We start from the raw sequence: 26,322 nt of genomic DNA, 5'->3' as shown, positions 1-26,322 counted from the left end.
CTCTCCCAGGGACCCTGGTGGGGCTGGGCCCTCCCCCAGCGGGACCTCCTGAGGGGGCCTGCCATCTGATCCCCAGAAGGTTAAGTGCCAGCCACAGCTGCTGGGCACTGGCGACAGGAAGGCCCAGCCCTGAGGGGCTGGGCTGAGGGAAGCCTCCTGATTGGTGGAGAGACTCCACCCCATCCCCCCCGGGCTGCTCTCACCCCTTGGCGTGCACCACCTTTGATGAGGGACCGCCTTCCGGGCCCAGCCCCACCCCCACTTCTCCCAAGGCCAAGCAGAGGCTGTAAGGGGAGCCCGCAGGCCAGGAGACCAGGCTAAGGGTAACAACACCCAAATCTCCCGTGGGGGGAAGGGGGGCAGTGCCACTGATACCCTGATACGTGACTGTCCTTAGATCCACACCCCAGCTCCGTGATTTGTCACCTTTATCGTGCAGATGTGGAAGCCAAAACCCAGAGCTTTGGGTCAGTTGCCCAAGAAACTGGCCAAGCTGTGCTCTGACACCAGGTCCCCTGGTCTCCGGGCCTCCAGGCCCAGCGACTCACTTGGAGGAGACCCCCAAGGAGCCCTGTGGTGTGTCACCTCCCTCCAGCAGCTGGGGGTGCTCACCTGGGCCCCCCGGGGGTGGGGGGCTGAGGCTGAGGTGAGCTTCCAACCACCTGGCTCCATGGGTCAAGAAACTTCCTCCAAGGCCAGTGCAGGCCGCGGAGCCATGGGGGTCCCAGAGCTTCTCCTCGGAACAGGTACTGACCCCCTGGCTACCCCGGGCAGTCTGGAGGGCACCGGCCTTTCTCTGCACGCTGCTCTTAAAAACAGCCACTTCACAAAGTAACATCCCACCTTCCACCGTGGGTCCAGGAGAGGAGATGGGACAGGCCCTTGGCCAGGGAGGGGTCAGACGGGGCCTGGGTCCCAGGGCCTGCTGCCCTCCCTCCAAGCCCCTCTCTCACTGTTCAGGTGTGCTGACCGAGCCACGAGAAGAAAAGCCCACTCAGCATCTGCCCCTGTCCCTCATGCTTGGGCAGGGGCTGACCCCAGCATCTGCAACTATGGAAACTTCTGCTTTCTGAAAAAAACACTGCCTCCCCGCCATGACCTGTCCTGGGCCCGGCACCGAGCCCCAGCTCTCTCACTGCACCGTGAGAACCGTTGGGTCTGGCTGCCTGGCCTCTACCTCCTCGTAGCTTCCAGCACCCAGGTCCCCAGCCGCCACGGGAGAGTGGATGAGAGGCACCACAGGCGGACCCCACAGGACACACAAGCATTCTGGATACTTCTCCCCTCCTGTGCTCCCTGGGGATCCCTACACTCCAGGTTCCGTCGCTGTCTTCCTGGCTGCTGTGCAAACCCAGTCCTGCTCTAGTTTAGTAATGAGTCTCGACACTGATCTAGAAATCCTTTATTTACATTTTCTCTTAGAAAAAAATATATAGGTCTTGTGCCCTGTTGATTCTTTAGGTTCAGGGTCTTTATGGGAAGGTGAGAGAGGGCACAGGGCTACCCCCCCAAGGCCATCCATCGTCCATGGAGGGCTTCTGCTCATCTGGCCCTGGAGCAGGGCTTCCCTGAGATCAGCCCCAGGGCCCGGGGGACAGGCACCCTGCCAGGCCTGGGGTGGGGGTGGGCACGAGGGGCAGGGGCTGGGAGGTGCTTGGACAGTCTGGCCATTGGACACTGGATTGGCCCCATGGGCAGACCAGAGAAAATGTGGGCTTTGTCCCTGAGGGGAGGACACCGTCACCTCAGGCTCCAGGAAGGGGTTGCTGCCGCGGGCCACCGAGCAGACATCTGCACGCATCTCACTCCCGCGGGGAAGTGGGGGCGGGCAGGTGACGAAGGACCAAGGGCTATTAGCTGTTTTCTGTGAACCACCTGAGCACCGCCTCCTTGTTTTCTTTCACCCACTTGATGTTCGCTTTGGTCTTCTCCAGGGCTTGCTCCAGAGCCCGCGTGGCGGAGCCGAAGCCTATGTGCATGTTGTTCTTCTTGAACTGCTCCAGCTGCCGGGAGAATGAGGATTTTCAGCCCCAGGCTGGGTCGGTCACACAGCCTCAAGCAGAGGGTTGTCCAGGCCTCGGGCCTCCCACCCACATTAGGGCCCTTGGGAACACAGCCACAGGCTTTCTCCAGCAGAGGAAGGGCCAGTACTTCCTCTCCCCTCCTCCCCCCCCAATAAAGTCTTTATCTAGAGCAGAGGTCAAAACCAAGAACCTTGTGGTTAAATCTGGCTCCTGGACATCTCTGATCTTCACCCTACGGTTCTTTATTGAGTTAAACCTTAGCTTTTAATTGAATTGTAATCTCAGTCCAATCCAGGAAGGAGAGAGGGACTAATCAGATAAGATACCACAAGGAAGTAATCAGCGAAATTAAATGTGGCCATTTCTATACTACAAACAACCTAGCTGTTTCAACAAATAAATGGCACTATAAAAAAAAAAAAAGAGAGAGAGAGAGAGATGTCAGAGATTAAGATATACTATTAGAGGTTGTAACCAGGGCAATTAGGCAAGAAAATGAAATAGATGGCATCCAGAAAGGAAGAAGTAAAACTATCTCCATTAGCAGATGACATGATTTTGAATATAGAAAATCCTAAGGAATCTACCCCAAAAAACTACTAAAACTAATGAATTCAGCAAGGATGCAAGATGGAAGAGCAACATCAAAGAATAATTTTTTTTTTTAAGATTTTATTTATTCATCTGACAGAGAGAGAGATCACAAGTAGGCATAGAGGCAGGCAGAGGGAGAGGGGGAAGCAGGCTCTCTGCCGAGTTCAATCCCCGGACCCTGAGATCATGACCTGAACTGAGGGCAGAGGCTTAACCCACTGAGCCACCCAGGCGCCCCTACAAAGAATAAATTAAGAAAACAGTTCCATTTATAATAGTATCAAAAGGAATAAAATACTGAGCAATAAATTTGACAAAAGACATGCAAGACTGGCAAGTTGAAAACTATAAAATATTGTTGAAAGAAATTCAGAACACCTAAATGAAAGGAAAAAAGACCCAAATAGACCCAAATCTGTGTTAACAGGTTGGAAGATTTAATATTATTCCATGGCAACCCTTCCCATATCGATCTACAAACTCGATGTAATCCCTCTCAAAATCCCAACTGCATTTTCTTCTTTCCCAGAAATGGACAGGCTGATCCTAAAATTCACAAAGAAATGCAGGAGACTCTGAATAGGCAAACAGTCTTGAAAAAGAACAAAGTTGGAAGGCGCACATTCCTAAACTCACTGCACGGCTACACTTATCAAGAGAGTGTGGTACTGGCTTAAGGATGAACAGATAGATCAATGATGCACAACTGAGAGTCCAGAAATAAACCCTCACATTTATAGTCCATTGATTTGCAGCAAGGATGCCAAGACCATTCACTGGGTGAAAGAATCATCTTTTCAACAAATGGTGGTGAGACATTTGGATAGCCACATGCAAAAGAATGAAGTTGGACCCCTACCTTAACATCATATACTAAAATTAAGCCAAAATTAATCAAAGTCCTAAATGTAAGAGCTAAAATGGTAAGACTCTTAGTAGCATCTGATATGAAACCTAAAGCACAAGCAATAGAAGGAAAATTAGAAAACTGGACTTTATCTAAATTTTAAAATTTCAGGACATCGAGAGACACTATGGAGAATGTAAAAAGACAATCCACAGAACGGAAGAAAACATTTGCAAACCAGGTATCCAGTGAGGGCGTACTATCCAGAGTATATAAGGAACTCTTACAACTCAACAATAAAGAGACAAATATCCCAGTTAAGACACGGGCAAAGGATTCGAATAGACATTTCTCAAAGAAGATGTATGAATGGCCAATAGGCACATGAAAAGATGCTCGTCATCATTAGTCATTAGAGAAATGCAGTCCATATACCTCACACCCACAGGATGGCTATAATTAAAAAAGAAAGCAGGGAGGGAGGGAGGGAAAGAAGTAAAGGAAAGAAGGAAAAGAAAATACTAAGAGTCCACAAAGACGGAAAGACGTTGGAACCTTCTTACTCTGCAGGTGGAATGTAAATTAGGTGCGATTATTTTGGAAAACATTCTGGCAATTTCTCAAAGTTAAACAGAGTTACCAAACAATCCAGCAGAACCACTTCCAGGTGTATACCCAAGGGAAATAAACACATACAATCACTCCAAAATCTGTACATGACTATTCATAACAGAGTTATTCATATAGTCAAAAGTGGGGGCACCTGGGTGACTCAGTTTTGGTCTGCCTTCGGCTAAGGCTGTGATCCCAGGGTTCTGGGAATGGAGCCCCATATTTTGGGGGTGGGGTCCTTGCTCAACAGGGAGTCTGCTTCTCCCTGCCCCTCTGCTCCACCCCAGCCCCGCTCGTACTGTCTCGTACTGTCTCCCACACTTGCTCTTTCTCTCAAACAAACAAATAAGATAAAATCTAAAAAAAAAAAAGAAAAAAAGTGGAAATAACCCGGTGTCTACCAACTGATTGGTGGATAAACAGATGTGGTATAGCCACACAAATATTATTCAGCCATAAATGCTACATGCTACAACATGGATAAAACTTGAGAGCCCGATGCTAGGCGAAAGCCAGACACAAAAGGTCTCATATTACATGATCCCTTTTTATGAAATATCTAAAATAGCCATATCCATAGAGACTGGTTGCCAGGGGCTAGGGACAGAGGAAGAGTGACTGCCACAGCTTCTTTTGGGGGATAACAATAATGTTCTGGAACTAGACGGTGGTGATGGTTGTACAGCCTCGTAAATATACAGAAAACCACTTAACATGATGAGTGTTGTGCTACATAAATTGTATCTCAATGAAAAAAGAAAAAGGCAAATCAACCTAATACAATGAGTTAACTTTGTTTGGCTTCTGATTCAAGCATATCTATCATTGCAAAAGGAATTTTAAAAGAAGCCACCTAGAGGGTTTTAAATGTCCCTGAATGGAACATGATAGCAAGAAATTGTTCATTTTTCTTGGGCCTGTTAATGACACTGAGATTATCTTTTAAAAATTCCTTTCCTTTAGATATAACTAAACCACTTACAGGTGAAATTATGTAAGTGACCTGTGCCCGAAAATTATCCACCCCCCAAAAAAGAAGCAGCAAAATGTTGATAATTGCTCAGTCTGGGTAACGGGAACATGGAGGTTCGTTTATATGATTCTCTTCACTTTTTGCCTATACAAGAATTCCCAGATGCATGTTTCTGATTGAACTGTCACCACTTAAAAAGTCCGGATGCCCTCCTTCCCCTGGAAATGAGGAAGGCTCTGGCAGTGTGGAGAGCACACTCAGGGGCCGCTCGCTGAATAGACTTCGATGGGCCTCTGGGGGCCACTCGAGGGTCCGGGGCTGCTTACCTGCTGCAGCTCAAACTCCGAGGAGAACCGTCGGGTCACCACCTGAATGAGGTTGGAGAAGGAGAAGGAACCAGTGCCGAAGCTGTGGGGGAGAGAAGAGCCATGAAGGGCCAGGAACTAATGCTCAGGGACAGGCCGGTGACACTGCATCCTCACAGCCATGCTGCGACTGTCCTTATCTCGTAGACCAGAGGAAATGACATGCTCTAGGGACATGCACACAGGTCTGATCGCAGTGTCCCTGCCCCCATCTCTGCAGAGAACCAGACTCTCTTCCCTCTGCCGGCCCACACCTGCCTCGTGTTGCCCCCCACCCGACTCCCCTTGAGCTGGTTCATTTTCCCGCATTCCTCAGCAGTGCCCACAGGTCCCCCAACTTCCAGCCCTACGGGGCCCCATTCACACAGACACGCCCCCCCCCAGGACACCCCAGCCTCTGCAGGCACTTCTCCTAACATGCTCCCGCAGACTCACTCATCAAACAGCTGCTTCCAGTTGCTCTGGACGAAGTCCCAGACCAGATTTTGCCCAATGACATTGCTGGCGATGCTGCTCAGCGTGGAGGTGACATCTTGCTTCCGGATGAGGTCAGGGTTCATGGTGTAACTCAGGTACCTGTGAGGGCAGGGTGCTGACTTCGTGACCTCCTCCGAGGGCTCTGGTCAGAGGATTTGACAGAGAGAAAGAACCCAGGAGGGCAATGGACCCCACCCTCCCCTCCCCACACCTCTCTTGAAAGCCTCTTCATATCGCTTTGGCCTACCAAGGTTTGAAGACCCCTTAGTCAACCTTCCTCTAGTAGGAGGGATACTGAGTCTCCCTGACAGGGTCACTGGCTATGCCAAACGTCATGCGTCCCGTGGCCCCAGTGCCTGATAAATATCTGATGACGGGCCATGGACAAATGAAGAAAAGAAAGAAAAAAACCTGGCTCAAGAGCCCTATCCCAGGTAGGGTGGCTATGTTTGTCTTTGACATGGAGAGAGGCTTTTGTTTCCTGGGGCCCAGGAGTGGGAGCCAGGAGCCCTTGTGCAAGAGCTGGAGGTGTGCCCGGCTGCATGTCCGAGAGGACTCAGGTCCAGCTGCCCCAGGGCCCTTGACAGAGAGCAGAACTGAGCTGCGGTCAATCACAGGCCAAGAAGCTACAGCAGCTAAAAGCTGGGGACGGAGACCCAGACCCGGGTTCAGCTCTTGACTCCACGACTTATTAAAGCTTCTGGACTTTGGGTAAGTGGTTTTGCTTCCCTGAGCCTCAGTGTTCTCATCTGTAAAATGGGGAACGTACTACCCCACTGCACAAGTTTGTGGGGATCCTGTGAATGAGAGTGCGGAGGCCTGGCTGGTGCGTTCTCTCGCACGTGGGGATCCTGGTTCCCGGTGGGGAGGGAAACTTACCCAGCCCCGGCCGGCCGCAGCCCTCACCTGTTCAGGATCCAGACCTGGTTGGTGCAGGCCAGGGCCGCACGGAGCTTGTCAGCCTCGTTTACCACCGTGGCGGTTCGGAACTGCTCCCACACGAAGTTCCACTCCTCCTCACCGCCCTGGGCCACGGCGTTGCAGTACACGATGGAGCGCAGGTTGGGGTAGATCCTGGTAAGGGTGGGGGCGTCAGGGGGAGCAGCCGCAGGGAGTGTGGGACGAGGGTCTGACCAGGACATGGCTGTGGGCTTGAGGGGCGGATGAAGGCGGTGGGGGGAGGAGCAGGGGGCACACTCACGAGTTGTTTTGGGGGTTCTTCTTCCACTCTGCGAAAAGAGCGGAGACCAGCTCCTTACACTTCGGAACCCCGTAGGTGCAGGCGGTGCTCACGGCGTTAATCTCACCGTACCTGTGCCGGGGGTGACACTTGGTCAGTGTGCCCGTGGGTCACGTGGCCCAGACTCCGGCCGGAGTCCCCTGCTGATGCACATCTCCAGGGAGGATGGCAGGGCCTGGGCTCTGTCTGCGGCTGTAACCCACTCCGCCCATCGGGTCCCCCTCTTTGCTTTGTGCCTTGGGACCTAGAGGGGTCAGTACGAGCTCCAGCCCCAATTTGAACACCTGGAAACTAAATGACCAAGGGGCGCGCGGCTGGCTTGGTCAGTTAAACAGCCAACTCTCGGTTTCAGATCAGGTCATGATCTCAGGGGCCTGGGACAGAGCCCCATGTCAGGGCTCAACAGCGAGGCTGACTGAGGACTCTCTCCCTCTCCCTCTCCCTCTGCCCTGCTCCAGCTCCTGTGCGCTCGCTCTCTCTCTCTCCAAAAGAAATAAGTAAATCTTTAAAATAAAATAAAATGACCAAGCCAGTGAGGGACCTCAGTTTCAGTTTGATCCCTTGTATAAGGAGGCCAGACAGGCTCGCAGGCCACAGAGAGCCTCAGGGCAGGCCTCCTACTCCTAGGAGGGGTTCTCTCTGTGGCCGGTGGCCCTGGTCCAGCCTGGAGCTGTCCTCCAGAAGACGACACTGCAGGACCCCGCTTGGGACTCCCCAGGTCAGGGGAGCTGGGCCGCCCGTGACTTCCGGAAATGCTTCCACTCACTGTTCCATCAGGGTGTCTGGGTGCTTCGTCCAGTTCTGGGTGAGAGTTTCGAAATAATCAAACAGAGGCGAGACCTGCTTCCTCAGGTAACTCTGGGGAAAAGAAAACAGGAAGGGCTTCAAAGGGGAGACTCACACTTGACTTTTCTGGAGCCCTGCACAACCTCTGACGTGGGTAGGGAGGTGTCACCAGGGTGAAGGGCAAGGAAGCGGAGGCGGAAAGGTTGGGGCTTCAGGCCTTGCCCGGGGGCCGCAGCGCTCAAAGAGGCCAGGGCCGGCCCAGGTTGGAGCTCACAGTTCGGAGGTTCTCCCTCCCGAAAGCCTCACCCAGTCTAACAGTCCGGTCTCCGGGTCACCACATCTGAATGGAGTGTTATGCCTCGCCCCACCCCCACTGCCCAATGCTAAGTATCCCACTTTTCTTTTTTATTTTCTTTTTGATTTTTTAAATTTTTTATTTTTTATTTTTTTAGTATCCCACTTCCCTTATGAAGAGCTTAGGAAACATGGAGCAGCGTCTGCAGAAAATACAATCCACCCAGGTGCTTCCCCAAACTATGATTTTCACGTTGGGGAGCTTACCCCTTCTTCTTCCTTTTCTACCTAGCATCTCTATAACTCTACACACTGCTCTTTGTCCCTAACACTGGGACGTGAGTCCTGCCTTATGTCCAAGAACAAACTTCCAGAACAAAGGAAACAGGAGGGGAAACCAGAGTGGATGAGGGACCGGTGCAGGCAAGGAGCCAGAAGGTGGGGAGAGAGGGACAGGTGCGCCTGCAGCATAGTGCCTGCTGCGGGGCACACACCACCAGAAGCGACACTGGCTCGAGGGGCCCAGAATCAGAGGGACAGGTCTGCAGGGGACAGGGGTGAGGCGGGGGCTGGGCACGAAGGAGTCAGGGTCTGTAGCAGGAGTAATGAAACCCTCAAGCTCCTGCTTCTCTCCTGGCAGCAGGCAAACCCCGCCCTCCCCCGTGGGTGAGGCTGAATGGGTTGGGGCTCAGAATCAGGGGTCACCAGACAAAGGGGAAGGATTGGTGGGGTGGAAAGAGAGAGAGGTCAGAGATGAAAGGTTATATCCCGAATGGAGACATTTCCAGTTTCTTGCCCCATCCCCAATCCCAAAAAGCGAGCATCACAGCTTTGTTATACAAGATAAAGGATGAGCCTGGGTGGCTCAGTGGGTTAAAGCCTCTGCCTTCAGCTCAGGTCACGATCCCAGGGTGCTGGGATTGAGCCCTGCATCAGGCTCTCTGCTCAGCAGGGAGCCTGCTTCCCTTCCTTCTCTCTCTGCCTGCTTCTCTGTCAAATAAATAAATAAAAATCTTAAAAAAAAAAAAAAAAAAAAAAGAAGATAAAGGATGACTCTCCGGTCTCAGGGGAACACTCTTGGACACTGGTTTTTGTTTTTGTTTTTTTCTTTTTAAGTAATCTCTAGACTCAATGTGGGACTTGAACCCATGACCCCATGATTAAGAGTCACATGGTCTCCAACTGAGCCAACCAGACATCCCATGGATACTAATATTTGAGGGTCCCCCTGAGGAGTCACGTAGCCCCAGTCACCCCCAAGTGAGACCTGCAGGTGACAAACATGACCTCATGGAACTTCTAATTGCCTTTTACTGCCTCACTCTCAAATCCAAAGAGGGCAGCTCAGCCTCTGCCGTGATCTCTCCAAAGGAGACCAAAACAAACAGAAGACTCATGAAACAAGTCAATGGAAGAAAAAGAAAGCTTGGTGAAAGCCTGAGATGAGTACCTTCTGAGCACTCGGAGATTTGCAAAGGACACTGGGACCAGGAGCAGCTCTTGGGAATTTAAGGGCAGGACAGAAGGCAGGCCAACGCAAGAACAATGCGTTGGATAAACAGGGGACCCAGAAAGAGAACCAAACAGCAAGGAGGGGAAAAACATTTTAGGGAACAATGTCAAAATGCCCGGATGGAAAGGGTAGGGGAGGAGAGAGACCCACACAAAGGCACACCAGGACTGACAGAAGAGCTCACAGGCTTCCAGAAGGGGGAGAATGGCCACATTCAAATAACCAGAAATAAGCAAGGCTCTGATTCTCAACAGCAACGTGAGAGACTGGGGGTCAGTGGAGCAAGCCCTGAAATTCGCTGAGGAACAATTTCCAACCTAGAACCTTCTAAACCTGGGTGAATTCTGGGACCTGTGTGGCAGTGGGACAAAGATGTTGCAGATGCTATGCCTCCATGTCCTTGAACACTTCCCTGAGTTAAAAGCTCATTTACACTAATACTGCATTTACCCTGATAGAAAGTTAATGTGAAAATGATCTCTTTGGGGCACCTGGGTGGCTCAGTGGGTTAAGCCTCTGCCTTTGGCTCAGGTCATAGTCTCAGGGTCTTGGGATCGAGCCCCGCATCAGGGAGAGCCTACTTCCCCCTCTCTCTCTGCCTGCCTTTCTGCCTACTTGTGATCTCTGTCTGTCAAATAAATAAATAAAATCTTTAAAAATAAATAAATAAAAATGATGTCTTCAAGGGGTGCCTGGGTGGCTCAGTGGGTTAAGCGTCTGACTCTTGATTTTGGCTCAGGTCATGATCTCAAGGTTGTGACACTGAGCCGTGTTGAGCTCTGTGCTGGGTGTGGAGCCTGCTTAAGATTCTCCCTCTGCCCCTTCCCACCCAACCTCACGCATGTCATCACTTGCTTTTCTCCGAGTATTATCTGATGGCCGTGTAATACTCCATTAAATGGATATTGCCATTTACTTAACCAATCCCCAACTGTTGGACATTGAGAGTTTGGGGTGGTTTTTTTAGGGGGGTCTGAAACTGCGGAGTTTCCCTCATGAGAGCCTCAACATACCCCGCCCCCAATCACCCCAACTTCAAAGCTGTTAACCTGCTTCTCCCTCCCCGCCCTTGGGCTTGGCAGGTACGGGCCTGCTCACTTCACAGAGGGAACAGTGCGCTGGGGCTGAAGAGAGCTGGCTGAAGCCACAGGGCTGGTAAATGGCAGGCTTCCCAGCTCCGAGCAGCGGTTTCTTCAGTGCCTTCGGACAGTGCTAACTTCCCAAGCAGCAAACTTCGCTAGCAGTCTGTGTCCTTTCTCTGCCCTCCCCAACCTGCCTCGTTGGCACCTGCTCCCTTCACCCCATATCCCTCTCACCACCCTGGCCAGGTGGCTCTTGGCAAAGAACCCGGCGTCGTGGCATTCTGAAGGGTCCACCACTCCAGATAACATTTCCGTGAACTCCCTGATGGTGCAATTTCAGGCACTAGACCAACGGGTCCTTGAACCCTGCCACGCCCCTCTGTACCTTCATGGGGCCGTAGACCTCAGAGCGGTCGAACATGAGCTTGAAGTAGCTCAGGCTGCTCAGGGCGGCCTCCCAGGGCATGTACTCTCTCTCTTGGTTCAGGAAGAGAGTGCTGTTCAGCGCCAGGGTGACGGGGACCATTTGGGCACTGGGGACAAACAGAGGGGTTCAAGTAAGTCCAGCCCCAGGGAGGGAACTCCAAGCCCTTCGTGGAACCTAAGGTCCCAGAGCCCCAGACACGCCAGCTCCAGTGCTCACCGCGAACGGATGCGCTGGCACCGCAGATGAGGCCAGCTCAGGCCCCGCCCTCACCCGCAGCCCATCGCATACTGTCCCCATTTTACGAAGAGGAAACTGAGGCTCAGAGAGGTCAAGTGACTTGCCTAAGGCCACAGAGCAGAGATTCATAAGGCCGGAAACCTGTGCTCTGCCCACCTCTTCTCTGATTTGTCTGGCCCTCTGCGCCTTCCGCCCCTCTCCCTCTAAGGCCGTGTGCACACATCTGGTTCATAAACGTCCGTGTCTATGGGGGACATCACTTAAATTGACTTAGCACCTGCGGGGAACACAGTAGGTGCTGCCTCTCTCCTGTCCTGGCCTTCCCAGATTCCCTGAGCGCCTACTGTGGAGGCCTGGCCCACTGTCAGTCTTCAGGAAAAGCCCGTTTAGAGTGGTTTTAGAGGGGACGGGCCTGTGTCTGGCTCTCAGGGGCCACTCCTATATGGCCTGAGGTAAAGTACTCAAACCAAGTCTCGGATGATTATCTGGGGGCCCAGGGCGGGGTGTGCAGAAGCCCGGGGAGCCCGCCGCCCTGTGCCTGGGACGGTAAGGCCGAGAGGAAGAGCACCAGCTCTCGTGATGGAACAGTACTTGCTGAAGTCACCAGGCCTGAGCCAGGCTGGGCCCAAGGAAGACGGGGGCACTCACCTGGCCAGGTTGAAGGTGTCATGGATGACCTGAGCCCGGTTGATGACAGGAATGACCTAGAAGGGGCAACAGAGGGCGTCACCTCAGGCTGGTAGTGGGGGCAGGCCCGGCAGTCTGGGGCGCCATCTTGGGCCCGGGGCCTGGGGCAGGGGATGGGGTGGGGCTGCCGACACCCACCGACAGATTTGTCTGCAGCTGAGTTTGGATCTTTCTCCAGTTGTCTACATCATAGTTCACCAGGTAGTAGCCCGTCACGTTGAGGTTCAGCAGGACCCACTCATCAGAACCTCTGGTTTTGAACAGGTCATCCTGGGCTGTGGAGAGAGACCGGAGCTGGGTGGGGCTGCCCAGAAGGCCACAGGCTGACCCTTGGCCTGCCTCTCTCTAGGCCTCGACGAGAGCTGCCTCCCACACAGCCTGGCACCGGCTGGCCCTCAAGCCTTGGGCAGTGCCAAGGAGAGGAGAGAAGAAGGGGTGTAGGACGGGGCTGCCAGGCCAACCTCTACCGTGGGTTGGCCAGTGACCACTGCCTGGACATCTCATCCCCATACCCCCGGGCCACTCAGACTCAGCTCCCCAAGCTGTGGTCCTCCTCATCCTCTCTGGGCTTATGAACAGCTCCAGCACGCCCCAGTCCCTGAGGGGGAAGCCCAGACAATTTGTTCCTGCCAGTCAACCCCCACCCCCAGGGTTGGCCCTCTCAGCCCTCCCTTCCAGTCTTTCTTCTGGCAGCCAGAAGGGGTCCTTCCACAGAGGTGGTCCTTGCCGACTTCCCACATGCCCCAGCTCCTCCTGGCCGGAGGACACAGCCCCTGTGCCTCACAGCCTGCAGGGACCTCAGGAACCTGCCCCACCTGGAGGGCACACCTCTGCCCTAGTCACAGTCCTTACATTCTCTCCTACCTCTATGCCTTGCACTTGCTATTTCCTCTGCCGCCATGAGCCTGGCTAAGTCTTTCCCTTCCTCTAAGGCCCTGCTCACCTCCTCCAGGAAGCCTGGACATCTCATCCCCATACACAAAGCTGACGCTTTCTTATTCCTGGCTTCCCGTCCTGCAGCAGCCCAGAGGCCACATGCCTCTGTTAAAGTACTCAACATAGCTCTGGAAAGTTCTAGCTGCTTATCTTCCTTCTCTTCATCTGCAGTTCTGGCCTAGGCCGAGGAGGAACTGCCTTGAGCTTGGTTTCCTCAGTACCTGGCACAGCAGGGCTATTCACACTTTATGCCATGTGCTGTTGTAAACATTTAATATACATTCTCTTCTTTAGTCCCCACACAACTCAGTGGGGTAGATATCGTTCTCAGCCCCATTTTATAGGTGATGAAAGAGAGACCAGAGAGGGATGGTAACTCGCCCAGGGTCACACAGCTGGGCAACAGCAGAGGAGAGCTTAGAACCGAAGTACTCAGCTCCGTTTGTTGAATGAAATGACAAAGGAAGCTGCCCCCGAGTCTTGCTGTAACCCCCAGAACGTGGGCCAGGAGCTGGGGGTTTAGGGTGGGCCCACCGTCTGCTGGGACAGGGCTGGATTACCCTGTTGAACTTCCGGAAGCCAGTAGACTGCCTGCTGTACGCCCTTTTTGATGGACGTGATGGGCACGATCCACAGGTAGCTGCAACGAGAGCCCCCCGGGACCAGGTGATGAGGGACAGCAGCTCCTGGAGCGGCTGGGAAAGAGCTCTCCGGAGTCTGCCCTGCTGCCGCACTGAGCACTCCCATCCTCCCGGCCACAGAGGGAGAGCCTGTCTCCGGCCACCAGGGCCGGGATCACAGCACTCCTGGACTTGAGATGGCCAAAGGGCGCCACGGCCACTGCCCCTCGGAGCCCTCCCTAGGACACCTGCGTCGGTGACCCCTTCCACTCACTTGAACTCTGAGGGGCGGGTGACAACGGACTCGGGGTCGAGGAGGAAGTGCTTCTGGGAGATGTTGCCCGTGGCGGTGTCCACAGTGATGACGGGGAAACCCATCTGCAGGATCCAGCGGTCCATAATGGCGCGCACAGAGTCAGGTAGCTTGATGGTTCCCTGATCGTCTACAACCTGGGGCAGAGCCACAGGGGCGGCGGTCAGCGGAGCGCCCCCTCCCGCCTCGCTCTGGAAGTGCCACCCCGCAGGGAGGCAGGAGCTGGCTGGGTCCCAGGGCTGGGCCAGCTGAGAAAGGCCAGGCGTTTGGTGCGCTGCAAATCCAGGTGGGCCCCCCCCCTCCCACCACTTCTGGGGCCCAAGGTGAGGTGGGTATTGCGGGGGTAGGAGGTTGCCCAGAGTGAACAACCCGCGAGCAGGACAGGAGGGCCAGGAGCAGGCAGCGTGCAGAGCGAGCGCGTGGGTGAGAGTGTGGGTGGTCTGGGGACGGGCTTAGGGTGGTCTTCTCAGGTTTTTATCATCTGTTACCGCGCACATGCGTTGCTTTTGTAATAACAACAAGAAGTTAACATCTGCTATTAAGTGAGAAAATAAAGACAGGAAAGAAAGAAGAGTGTCAGAAGGGCAGAAGCTGAGCAGGGAGGGGAGCTGGGAGGGGCTGCAGGGGGGGGGGCTCGGGGACAGAGGGAGTGGGAGGGAGGGGTGGAGGTGGAGAGGCACCTGGCATGGAGGAGGGCTCAGCTTTGCAGGAGAGGAAGGAGGGAGAGACTGAGCAGGCTAGGAAGACGGTGTGGAGGCAGTGAGGTGCCCCTGTCAGCAGGTTGTGGGGGGTCCAGGGAGGGAAATGTTGGGGAGAGGGCCCAACCAGGCTCCTGGCAGATAGAAGTTGGCCTGGAGACCAGCCAGAAGGGTGCTGGAGCCCAGCTGTGACTCCCTGACGAGCCTCTGGTCTCCCCTCCCTGCTGGACTGGGCTTGGGACTCAGGAGGGGTCAGTCAGGCTGCTGTAAGGGAGGGGAACCGATGGGAAGATGGCAGTGTGCAGACTCCAGCACTAGGAGAGGCAGGGAGAGGAGAGGGGAAGCGGGGTGGTCAGAGGGTCTGTCCCACAGACAGGGCTGCGTGAGGTTTGAGGGGACAGGAAGACAAGGCAGGGCAGGGCGAAAAGGTCAAAGCTGGTGCTGGGGGTGCCGGAGTGTGCAGAGTCAGGCCTGGGAGGGGCCCACTGGGGCACAGGGCAGCCAGGAGTGCTGAGTAGGTAGAATGACTGACTCCAAAGTTCCAGGCAGGGGAGGACTCAGGAACCATGCTGGCTGGCTGATGAGGTTGCTCCTGGGCTCCCGCCATGGAGCTCACTATGGTTTGTTGGGGGGAGGCAAGCTGCCTGCCTGGGGTCTTGACCCATGGTCTCCAAACACCTCCTTCGAGGAGCTCTCGCTGCACCCATTTTACAGACGAGCAACCAAGGCTTCCTTCAGAGGACCTGCCTGGGCTGGGAAGCCGTGGAGCTGGACACATTCTCTCCCACACGTGCTGCGCCAACTACCCCCCGCCCCGAGACTTACAGCATCTCAGGACTCCCCAAAAATGGCCGCGGGCAGCTGGCTCTTACTGACCTTCTGCAGGTGGTTCCACAGGTCCAGGTAAACAGTGTTTTTGTAGGCAAAGGTGTGGAGGTAGGACTGCGGAAAGAAAGGCCACGGTGAAGGCGAAGCTGGTGCTCCCCAGCCTCTCCCACTGAACCCCTGGGGTAGGCGGGGGCTCGGGGACACACAGCAGGGGCTGGGGAAACCCACCCCCACGGCTGGCCCAGGGAACTCACCGCCACGCCCTTCTTGAACAGGTCCTCTGTCAGGAAGCTGGAGAGCATCCTGAGGACGGAAGCTCCCTGGGGAAGGGGAGGGCGTCTCAGAAAGCGGGGCTGAGCCAGCAGGACCGGGCCAGAGCGGGGCTCTGTGGGCTGCGTCCCCACTGCCTCTGCCTGCCCGCCGCTGCCTCCGTACCTTGCTGTAGGAGATGGAGTCAAACACCTCGCTGATCTGGGCCGGTGTGTTGATCTCGCTGGCAGGCGAGGACAGAGGGTGGGAGGAAGCCAGCGCGTCTATGGCCATCACACGGTACACGTCATTCAGCACCATGAGGTCTTTCTGCAAATCCCCAGTGCTCATCAGGAGACCGGCCTGGCGGCGGGGTGGGGGGCCCGCCGACGCTGCACCCGGGGCCCCCGGCTCACCAGATTCCAGCTGGGCTCTGCATAGTCAGCGCCCAGGTATTCCACGTAGGAGGCAAAGCCCTCGTTCAGCCACAGGTCATTCCACCATTCCAAGGTCACCAGGTTCCCAAACCACTGTTGGGGAGGGAAGGTCACTCACAGTACCCAGAACTCCCCTTCACCGAGTGTCCCCCACGTGCCAGGCGCTGGCCGGGACTTGGCTGGCATCACTGTGACTCCCCTCCGCTATCCTGTTAGCTGGGACCCTCCTCCCTTTGCAGCTGCCTAGGGCTTGTGCCCTCTCCTCCCAGAGACCCCACTCACTTCTCGGCCCTCCCTGGGATGGGTGGGGGCTACCTGGTGGGCCAGTTCATGAGCAATCACAGTGGCCACCCGCTCCCTGTTGCCAGTGGAGGAGGACAGCGGGTCGTACAGCAGGGCACTCTCCCGGTAGGTCACCAGCCCCCAGTTCTCCATGGCGCCAGCGTTGAAGTCAGGCAAGGCGATCTGGTCTGTGGAGGCGAGGCCATTGGCAGGATGGCCTCTGGGTGGGGTGCCCCATCTTCTGTCCCCACCACAAGGCCCTTCACTCACCAGATTTGCTGAGTGGGTAGGAGGTATTATAATGTGCAGAAAAGAAGTCTAGGATGGGGCCTGTCACATCCAGGGAGTAGTTTCCATGGCCCTCGTCGATCGCACTAGGCCGAGCCCAGATTCGGATCTGCAGAGAGGATGGAGGTAGGTCAGAGGCCCCTCCTGGGTCCCGGTGCAGATGGGCGGGGCCCCAGGGGCCAGCAGGCTAGTGAGGGCATCGACTAGGTTAAACTGAGGGACATGGGCAGCAGAGGGGAGGTTGGGGGGGTGTCTCTGAGGGGCTGAGAGTCCTAGGGAGGAGCCTTTGGGAATAGCAGTAGTATTGGCCGCTGTCTGCCTGACACCCAGGGCTGGGAATGCCCTTCATGAGGAGAGAGCGAACATTCAGCTGCAGAGATTGAGGGCCAAAACTTGAGACACTTGTCCCAGACACTCAGTGCCAGGATTCGAACACTGGTCTAACAACTCAGGGACAGAGATGGGAATGAATTAGAACAAGAATATCCCTTGGGTTGGGGCTAATCCCGGAGAAGGGGAAGGACGAGTGGGTCCAGATCCTTACCAGGACGCCGTTGGGTGCTATCCTCTCCAGATTCTTGAACTCGCTCACGATGTAGGCCAGCAGGTAAGTAGACATGATAGGTGTGGTTTCAAACTCCGTGACGTTCCAGCTGGGATCTTCCGGGAAGGGGACGCTGGGGCCTGGGCAGGGAGCACTAGAATTCGCAGGGATGCCTCATCTCCCCTGCTCCAAATCCTAGCCCTGGGGTGCCTCCTTCCCAAGGCTGTGTGGCCCCAGGACAGACCCACTCACCTCTGGGAAGCATGTTGGACAGGGCCACGAGGTTGCTGGGGTGGATGAGGGTAATGTTGAACGTGGCCTTCATGGCTGGCTCGTCGAAGCACGGGAAGGACTTCCGGGCGTCTGCAGCTTGCATTTGTGTCGTGGCGATCACCCTGCCCAAACCAGGACGTCAGGGCTTGTGCCGGGGGAATGCTTGCGCCAAGTGAGGGTGGGCGGGGTTGGGGTTTCAGGGTGCTGCCAGGCGTGCAGGGGAAGGGGTGCGGGAAAGGCTGCTCCAGACTCATTCTTGCCCTCCCTGTCTCCATCTCCCCCGGGCAGACTCTCGGCCCTGACAGGCCAGCTCCTCGGGGAGAGCAGAGCTCCTTCAGGAGTCAGGGTCAAAGTCCCGACAGGCTCCATCCCTATATTAGCCAAGAGACCTTAAGCAAATTTCTCTCCCCTGAGCCCCAGTTTCCCTATCTGTCCAAGAGGCTCTTTTACCACTCGCCCCTGACTCCCTAATGTGGGTTACAGAAGCCCCCAGGGGAGGGGCTGCTCCCCTAGCACCTGGAATGGAGTCAGGGGCCAGCAAGAGGTTCCAGGTTCCAAGACTTGCAATCCAAGCCCTTCCCTGGCCCCCAGGATCCAGCTCTGCCTCCGATCTGGTACCTGCCCCCACCAAGCAGACAGACCCCACTGTTACTTACTTTTTGACACCGTTCTCCATATACTCGCTGCGGTAGAAGCCTGCCAGGTCGTCGGCCAGCTCCCCCTGGAATTCACTGTCCATCTCGTACTGGCTGTTGACCTGCAGCGGCTCCCGGAGGTGCACCACCAGGTACTCAGTGAGCTCCACCAGCTCGGTCCTGTCGATGGCGGGGGCCTGGATGCCCCCCACGCCCCGCAGGGCCACCCTCTGCCCCTTGATGTTGGTGTAGTTGAGCTTCTTGCTGTGGATGATGATGACGTTGGTGGGCTCATTGCACAAGAAGCGCACAGTGCTTTTGCCGCTGAAGGTGTACAGGCCGTCTCTGTTGGGGGTGAGGTACGGCCGCAGCACCACATTGTAGGAGCTGGGAATCAGAGCCTTGGGGAGGCGGTAACGGTTCCATGGCTTGCTCTGGTCCAAGGTGGTAGCCGCGGTGGTGGACCCAGTGGTGGTGGGGGCCGTGGGGTTCATGGGGTTCGTGGGGCTTGTGGGGCTTGCTGTGGAGCCATCGGCGGAGCTCCCGGTGTTCTTGTTCTTTTCCTGGGCATACACCACAGACAGAGCGATGATGGTGCACGCGGCTGCCACGCCCAGGATGATGAACAGGATGCCCAGAGCCTTGGAAATGTAGAAGCCCTTGGCCATGGTGAGGGCAGGGTGGGGGCTGGGGGAGGTTCAGGATGGCGAGGAGCAAGGCAGCCTCGGGCCAGACTTATATCCCTGAGGGGACGAGGGAGGAGCCCCACAGCCCACAGCCTGGGCAAAAATTAACCAGGGCTCACACAGGCAAAGGTCAGTAGGCTGGGCAGGGACACCCTCTGCTCGGGCTCCAGAGAGGAGGAGGTCCAGACACAGTGTGCCAGGGTACCTGCTGGGGAGCAAACAGTGTCCAGTTACGGGCTGCAGGAAGATGGCTGAAGCGAAGGCAGCAGGTAGAGGGAGCAGCGGGGCTGGGTGGCACTGATGTGCCTGCGTGCTGGGACAGTGGGGACAGAAGCAGGAGGATTGAGGTTAGAGTCAGGGAAGGACCTCCCAGGAGCAGGAAGAGGTAGGAGATGCAGAGGAGTCAGTTTCTGGCTCAGGTCAAGGGTGGCATGGGTCACCCCTGTGGCTGGATCTGGCCCACCCAGACAATCCAAGCCCTGGGGACAGGGTCTCAGAGTCCCTTGCATTCCTCCAGAGCAGGAGTTCTTCCAGGTTCCCCCTCTTACCCCTTCTTGCCAAAAAGCTCTAGCTCAGCTATCAGCACACAGAGGAGAAAGAAAGGAGGTGCTCTGCCTTTTTTTTTTTTTTTTTTAAAGACAGGAGGCTGGTGAGGTTTCACCTTTTCCCAGCTGTGACCTTGAGCAGGTACCTTGCTCAGAGCTCGCTCCTCACAAATACATAACAGTATTTATCTCTCAACTTTGTTGCCCAGATTGAACAAGAGAACATATTAAATATCACAGAGCACAACCTACTCATCATTATTCCCTTCTTCCTTACCCAGAGCTCAGCCATGGCCTCTTTTCCTATCCTTAGTAGAAATGAAGACATGATTTATCATACTTAAGAAAAGAATGTTCATTATCGCTCTTCCCACCCATCAGTCCAGTGTCTCAGACCTTGACACCTCCTGACCCTGACTTCCATGTCCAATTCTGCCCCCATCCCTGCTCTCACCATGTCCTTGGTCAAAGCTGCTCTCCCTGTTCATACAGAGTCCACTATGCCCTCATGGACTCACCACTTCCATTCAGGCCCCCTCAAACCTGTTTGCCACAAGAATTGGATCGGCTTCAAACCTTCCTAGGGCAGCTGGCTGGCTCAGTCAGTGGAACATGCCACTCTTGATCTCAGGGACATGAGTTCAAGCCTCACGATGGGGATAGAGATGACTTAAAAATAAAATCTTTAATAAAAAAAACAAACAAACTTCTTTTTTTCTCATAAAATCCAGACTAAATCTTCCAAAGAGACCTACAAGTTCAGCCTGCCATCAGCCTACCCCCTTCCACCACATTCCCTTCTGTCCCAGTGGTCCAGCCACTCTGGTCATCATCCACTCCCTTTGCCACAGGACCTTTGCACATGCTGTTCCCACTGACTGGATCAGCATGTGATCCAGGGCTCACAGAAGCAAAGGTCAGTAGGCTGGGCAGGGGCACCTTCTTTCCCTAGTTATTTCCTACCATCCTTCCATTCTTTCTCAGAGAAGCCCTCGCTGGCCAGGTCAAGGCCCTATTAGTTCCATTAGTACCACAAACCTCTTTGTCGAAGCCCTATAACTCAGTGCAGTTTTCCGTTTGATCTGCATAGTGAAGACTTGAGTCCCGTCTGTCTCCCCCAGCAACTGCAGTCCCCATGAGAGCAGACCCTTGGCTGCTTCTGCTCACCAGCCTGTCATGGTGCCGGGCACATAGCAGGTGCTCAACGCGTAGTCGTTGAGTGAACACACACATACATGAATCACTGCTTACTCAAGTCTTTCTAGCCCATTTCCACCCCACTCTGGCCCTGGGAGAACTGCCTGCCCCCTTCTAGGAACCCTCCTCCAACCATGGCAGACGAGCGGTGTTCTGGTTTGGGCCAACTCTATCCCAGGGCTCACCTGGGCCGGCTCCATCGGCTTGTAAACTCCTCGTTCATCTGTCACTCCCCGCCCTGGCTCGGGTCTGCCTTCCCCTGAGCTGTGCAAACGCTTGGAAAGTGAGTGCACATACCCAATGAATGGACGCATAGATCAATTCATTCACATGTAACCACAAGAATAAATGACTGCCACCTGTCTTTGGGCCAGCAGAGCTGCTTCAGGCTGAGGGTGTTCTGAGCCCTCGGCACTTCTTCCCTTCTCTCTAGAGACCTGCCTATGTGGCCCTGGGCTGGCTGGTGTGGACTTCCCACCGTGGTGGCCAGGACCCACCCTCATCAGGCCTGGGCTGACGCCCAGGGCACTCATAGGAAGCCGAGTGCCCAAGAGAAGTTTCCAGCTTGGGCATGGTGACACAGTGGACAGTGGCTCCCAAGGGTGATGTGGCATGTGCTTCCAGACTATCATCAGGGCCAGGACTGGCCTAAGGAGGCCATCTTTATAGCGACCCCATAGGCTGGCCCCCGGAGCCATGTGTCCCCCTAAACCAAGTTTCAGTCCGTCCCTGATGGGCCTGCAGCCCCCCACCTCTGAAGCAGAAGGACCCACAAGCCCACTTGGCCTAATCCCTTCTCCAAATAAAGAAAGAGGCCCTGCCTGGCCTACTGTGGTCTCTTCCTGTTTGTTTTGGATGCAGACCACAGGCCCAGCTGGCTGGAATCTTTACTCTTTTGGAAAGAGCCTCTAGTTTTCAAAGTTGGCGCAGCAGGCACCTTATTGCCCTGTAATAAGGGGTCCCTGCTCTGGGCACCAGGCGAGCTCAGGCTGGGGGCACAGTGAGGGGCATGCTCTAGCTTCAGAGCTTGCTATCTTCACACCCCAGCATGTAGTGGTGGGCATCTCCAGGCTCACCCCACACCTCAGCAGAAGGCTCTCCTTTCCTGCTACACAGTCTCCAGTTCCCCACTGCCTGCAGAATGAAACCTCAGTCTTGAGTCCGAAGACTTTCCGTGAACTTGACCATCTGGCCTCTCCTCTTCCCAGTGCCTACTGTGCCTCTAGCCTCAGCCATTTCCCCTAACTTTCTGGGCCTTTTCATGCCTCTGTGCCTTTACTCGTCCTGTTTCTACTACTAGGAATGCCTTTCCTCTCCCTCCTGTCAAACTCCTACTTATCCTTCAAAACCCACCTCAATGTCATGGCCTTCTCACGCACGGTGACTCCTCTCCCCTCTGTGGTTCCCTGGCCCGTTTCATATTTCTATCACAGCACTTATGACTACACCATCTATGTGTTCAAAGCCTGCCACTAGACCCAAGCACCTTAAAGGAAGACTGTAATGTTGTAAGCCCCCCCATTACCAGCACAAGGCAAGAGTCCAGTAAATATTGGCTAAATGAATGACCATGTACACAATCCTTGCCATGGCCTTTAGACTTGGCATGATCTAGCCCTCCAAGATTCTCTTGTCTTATCTCAAGCTTTCTTTCCATCACCCTCTGCACTCTGCCCACCAGCCTTTCTGTTCCTCAAGCCTACCACATTCTCCCCCTTCTAGCCGCATACTGCAACCCCTTCCCCACCAGCAACAAGTGGCTCTTTGGGTCTGGGAAGCTTCTGTGTTTCCCACACCCATCATCCTGGAGGCTCACTGCAGTGATGCTGTCCCAGGACAGCCCTCCCATCACCCCCAAGACTCAGAGCACCACGGGGACAGTATCCCCCACACCAGGAAAGCACCTAGCACACAGCAGGTAGGTAACAGCGCGGATGGAATGGAGGCATTGATAAGAAAATGAGCCAGGCAGTTCAAGACGGAACTCACCCTAGTTCAGACCCTTGATCCTGAGGGCTGATTCCCCCCTATACCCCACACTCCTTCTTGGGCTTCTGGAGCATAGACACAAATCGCCCTTGTGACTTTTGCCATATCTGTGATCCTCTTGTATATTATTCACTTAAGATTTTTCTTTTCCTTAAGACTTTATTTTTTGAGGGAGAGACAGAAACAGTGCACACGAGTGGAAGGAGAAGCAGGGGGAGGAGAGGGAGGCAGAACGAATCTCACGCAGACTCCACGCTGAGCAGGGAGCCCGACACGGGGCCCTACCTCCCCACCCTGAGAGCATCACCTGAGTCAAAATCAAGAGTTGGAGGCTTAACTGACTACGCTTTGCAGGCACCCCAATATTTTTCTTTAAGTCAATCTATTTACTCTCTTTTGGAGCAATAATTAGCAAGAACTCAGAGTTAGATGTGCTAAGTTATAATTTTTCCTGTATACATTTTAATGAATGATTATTGATTTAAAAAACTACTCATCTAGGTAGTTGAACTTGACCATCTGGCCTCTCCTCTTCCCAGTGCCTACTGTGCCTCTAGCCTCAGTCATTTCCCCAAACCTGCTGGGCCTTTTCATGCCTCTGTGCCTTTACTCGTCCTGTTTCTACTACTAGGAATGCCTTTCTTCTCCTTCCTGTCAAACTCCTACTCATCCTTCAAAACCCACCTCAATGTCATGGCCTTCTCACGCACGGTGACTCCTCTCCCCTCTGTGGTTCCCTGGCCCGTTTCACATTTCTATCACAGCACTTATGACTACACCATCTATGTGTTCAAAGCCTGCCACTAGTGTCACTACACTCACTTTGGAGATCATTGCCCCGCCCCGTCTGATTCTGAGGCTAGTGTCCCCTGTGCGCTGTCTTTGCCGTGGGACCTTTCTGCACGTGAGCAAAATATGTGTGTCCCTTTTACTGTGACTCTCTTGATGAGGGAGAAGCTCAGTACCTCCAGCCCCTTCGCAACCATAGCAGTCTTTCTGTGGGTTTATATATTTCTGCTTGTCTATGTTTTGGTTTAGAGAACAAAAGTTCTAAATTTAAAAAAAAAAATTAAGTTCAACAACTTGGAGAATACTGAAGGCACAGATCGCCACACATGTAGGAGACATCAACTGAACAAGAAAAGGCACCTTTGTCTCAGATGCAGGGGGCACAGATTGCCTTCTGTTCCGACACAGGAAAGCCAGGAGCCTGGGGCGGGGTGGGGGTGGCTGGGGAGAGCCTGGGACCCACAGTCGGGTGTGATCCAGGCTCCCTCACAAACCCGTGGTGAGCTGCTACCTAACACTCACTCCGTTGCCCCTTGTCCCCTGCCTCAGCAAGGCTGAGCAGGCTGGGTTCTAGGATACAACCTGCAGCCCATCTGTCTGTCGTGAAGGAACAGTGAGGCGGGGTGAGGCTCGGCTCCAGCATAGGACACACTCTGGCTCCTCAAGCCGCTGGCCCACTCCCAAGCTTCCGAGCCCTCCATCCACAGCTGCGTGGGCCAGTTCCCAGGGTGCTTCCTCTGGGAACATCAGACATCGTCTGTCCTGTGAGAACCTCAGAAGGCCCTAATGGGAAGTAAGCTCTGCTATGGATGGATTTCTAAGCCAAAGCAGCGCTCTCCGGAGGGAAGGAGCACAGAGGCCCTTGGTGGGCTGGGGGGCAGCAATACGCCAGCCAGCCGAGGAGGTGCTGGGGCCATTCTGGGCTGTGGATCTTGCCTGGCAGCTCCCTTCTGTGCAACTGAGCACCTATTATGGGCCCCGCCAGGGTGATCACCACCAGCGAGCTGCTGAGGAAACTGAAGCAGAGGGAGATGAAGGGACTTGCCCGAGGTCACACAGCTAGTTAATGGCAGCTTCTACGGGCTTAACTACACACGCACTGTCCCAACCTCATAAAACTCATAAAACCTTCTCCCACCCCGCCCTCCCTTTTCTCCTGGGCACTGGAGGAGGCAAGACACTTTTTAGCATAACAACACAGGATAGCAAGTTAACAAAGGCAGATCTGGGCAGGATGAAAGGTCTGACCATTTTTAGGCGGACTTGTGTGTCCCTTCTGAATTTTTATTTTTATTTACTTTTATTTTGAGAGAGACAGCATGTGTGGGCGGGGGGCAGAGCGAGGGGAGGGTGGTGGGGGGGTACGGAGAGGCTGGGGAGCGAGAATCCCAAGCAGGCTCCATGCTCAGAGCAGAGCTGACATGGGGTTTGATCTCATGACTTCGAGATCACAACCTGAGCTGAAATCAAGAGTCAGATGCTTAACTGACTGAGCCACCCAGATGCTCCTCTCTTCTGAATTTTAAAGGACATTAAAGGTCATGGACCTGAATCGGCTGTTGTAGGGAATGGCCAAGAAACAAAAACTCTGATGGAAGCCAGCTTGCGGGCTCTGCCCATGGGCTCTGAGCTCCACGCCTCAGAGCACTGGAAGCTGGGGGTGGTTCTAGGAAGTGGAACTTCCTGGCAGGAGGGCTGCGGTGGGGGTTGGTACCAGACACAGGCCTGTGTTGGACCCTGGCCTTATTTCCATGGGTGCAGCTGGAGCCCCTGTGGGGCCTTTGGTGACAGATCTAGGGTGTGGCCAGGCAAGTGGCGATGGCCGTCAGTGTGGACGAAGGCACCGAGGGGCCTCAGTGTGAGCAGCTGGCCACCATCCCTGCCAACCCTCTCAGACCGCCCAGCAGCACCCAGCAAGGGGTTCTGGACCCTCCACCAGAGCCACAAGCCCAAGAACTACAGCCAATACCGATCCCCCCCCGCCCCTTCCAATGTAGGGATCCCCACTGTCTCCGCATTAACGCTGAGCAGTAAAACTTCAAGCAGAGGGGCCGGAGGACCTGACTTAGGGACGTGGGCGTGGCAAGGAGCTGCCCCCAGGGGCTGCGGTGGGGCGGTGGGAACCCAGGATGGGGGCTGGGCCGCCTCCCACAGCTGGGCCTGTTCCCCATCGGCCAGATGGAAGCAGCTTCCCTCCAGCCTTAGACTCCGAGGCTCCATAGGGAAGCGGGTTCGGAGGCCACAGGATCACAGTGGGATCTCTGCCAGAAGAATTCCTCTTACTCGTGGTGGTGTGGTCTGGGGAAGGGGCCGCAGGCACCTGCTCCCGAGCCAAGAAGCGACCCAAGAAGCTGACTGAGGAGGTGATCAGGCTCCGGCCCTCCGACAGGAACAGAGGAGGGGAGAAACTCAAGTTGCTAAAGACGAAGCCCCCGGGAAGGGCCCCCGGGCCGCAGGTGGAACAAGAAGTCTGACCCCAGCAAACCCCTCCCCAGCCTGGGGCAGGGGCAAGACCTCATTCAGTCCCTGCGGCGGCGGCGGCGGCGGCGGCGGCGTCCGGGTTCCTCCCGCCATCTGTCGCCACCTATACCTAGAATAACGTGTTGTTTCGGAACCGGTCCTACGCTCGGGAAGAAACTTCTGTAAAAAGAAGAGGACGACGAGGAGGAGGAGGGACAGGAGAAAAGAATAGAAAAGAAGAAAGTTTCGCTTCGCTCTTCCCTGGACCTCAGTGTACCCGTCTGAGAAGGGGTCGCGGGCAGCAGATGTGGGGTTCTCTGCTCGCGCTTGCGCCCCGGGCCCTCGCTCACTCCGGCTGCCGCCCCGCAGCCGCGCCCCTGCCGCCGACCCCCTGC

General features: G+C 55.0%; 1 protein-coding gene across 1 annotated transcript; it reads right to left on the bottom strand.

Annotated features, from left to right (window-relative positions):
- Positions 1-1,387: 1,387 nt before the first annotated feature.
- LOC101682821 (alanyl aminopeptidase, membrane) lies at positions 1,388-19,152 on the bottom strand. Its single transcript, XM_013062009.1, has 20 exons — positions 18,283-19,152; positions 17,606-17,748; positions 17,354-17,493; positions 16,792-16,918; positions 16,555-16,709; positions 16,219-16,332; positions 15,989-16,132; positions 15,808-15,873; positions 15,602-15,667; positions 13,989-14,164; positions 13,655-13,734; positions 12,297-12,433; positions 12,120-12,175; positions 11,193-11,340; positions 7,899-7,990; positions 7,094-7,204; positions 6,799-6,966; positions 5,851-5,991; positions 5,377-5,458; positions 1,388-2,003 (listed from the first exon to the last, which is right to left on the bottom strand). Exons 1-20 carry the CDS (start codon positions 18,927-18,929, stop codon positions 1,854-1,856), a joined length of 2,943 nt encoding a protein of 980 aa, XP_012917463.1. The 5' UTR covers positions 18,930-19,152; the 3' UTR covers positions 1,388-1,853.
- Between the last annotated feature and the right edge of the window lie 7,170 nt (positions 19,153-26,322).

This window comes from Mustela putorius, unplaced genomic scaffold, assembly GCF_011764305.1.
Source record: "Mustela putorius furo isolate JIRA1106 unplaced genomic scaffold, ASM1176430v1.1 tig00003875_pilon_pilon_pilon, whole genome shotgun sequence".
Taxonomy (NCBI): domain Eukaryota; kingdom Metazoa; phylum Chordata; class Mammalia; order Carnivora; family Mustelidae; genus Mustela; species Mustela putorius.
Note: the sequence above shows the minus strand (reverse complement) of the source record. Positions and strands in the feature narration are given on the sequence as shown.

Excerpts from the sequence above, each read along its gene's own strand:
- LOC101682821 (XM_013062009.1), bottom strand. The coding sequence starts at position 18,929 with ATGGCCAAGGGCTTCTACATTTCCAAGGCTCTGGGCATCCTGTTCATC. Across the intron at positions 15,874-15,988 it reads ACTCCATCTCCTACAGCAAG|GGAGCTTCCGTCCTCAGGAT; the intron begins GTACGGAGGCAG and ends CCCCTTCCCCAG. Across the intron at positions 13,735-13,988 it reads ACCCGCCCCTCAGAGTTCAA|CTACCTGTGGATCGTGCCCA; the intron begins GTGAGTGGAAGG and ends CTCTCGTTGCAG.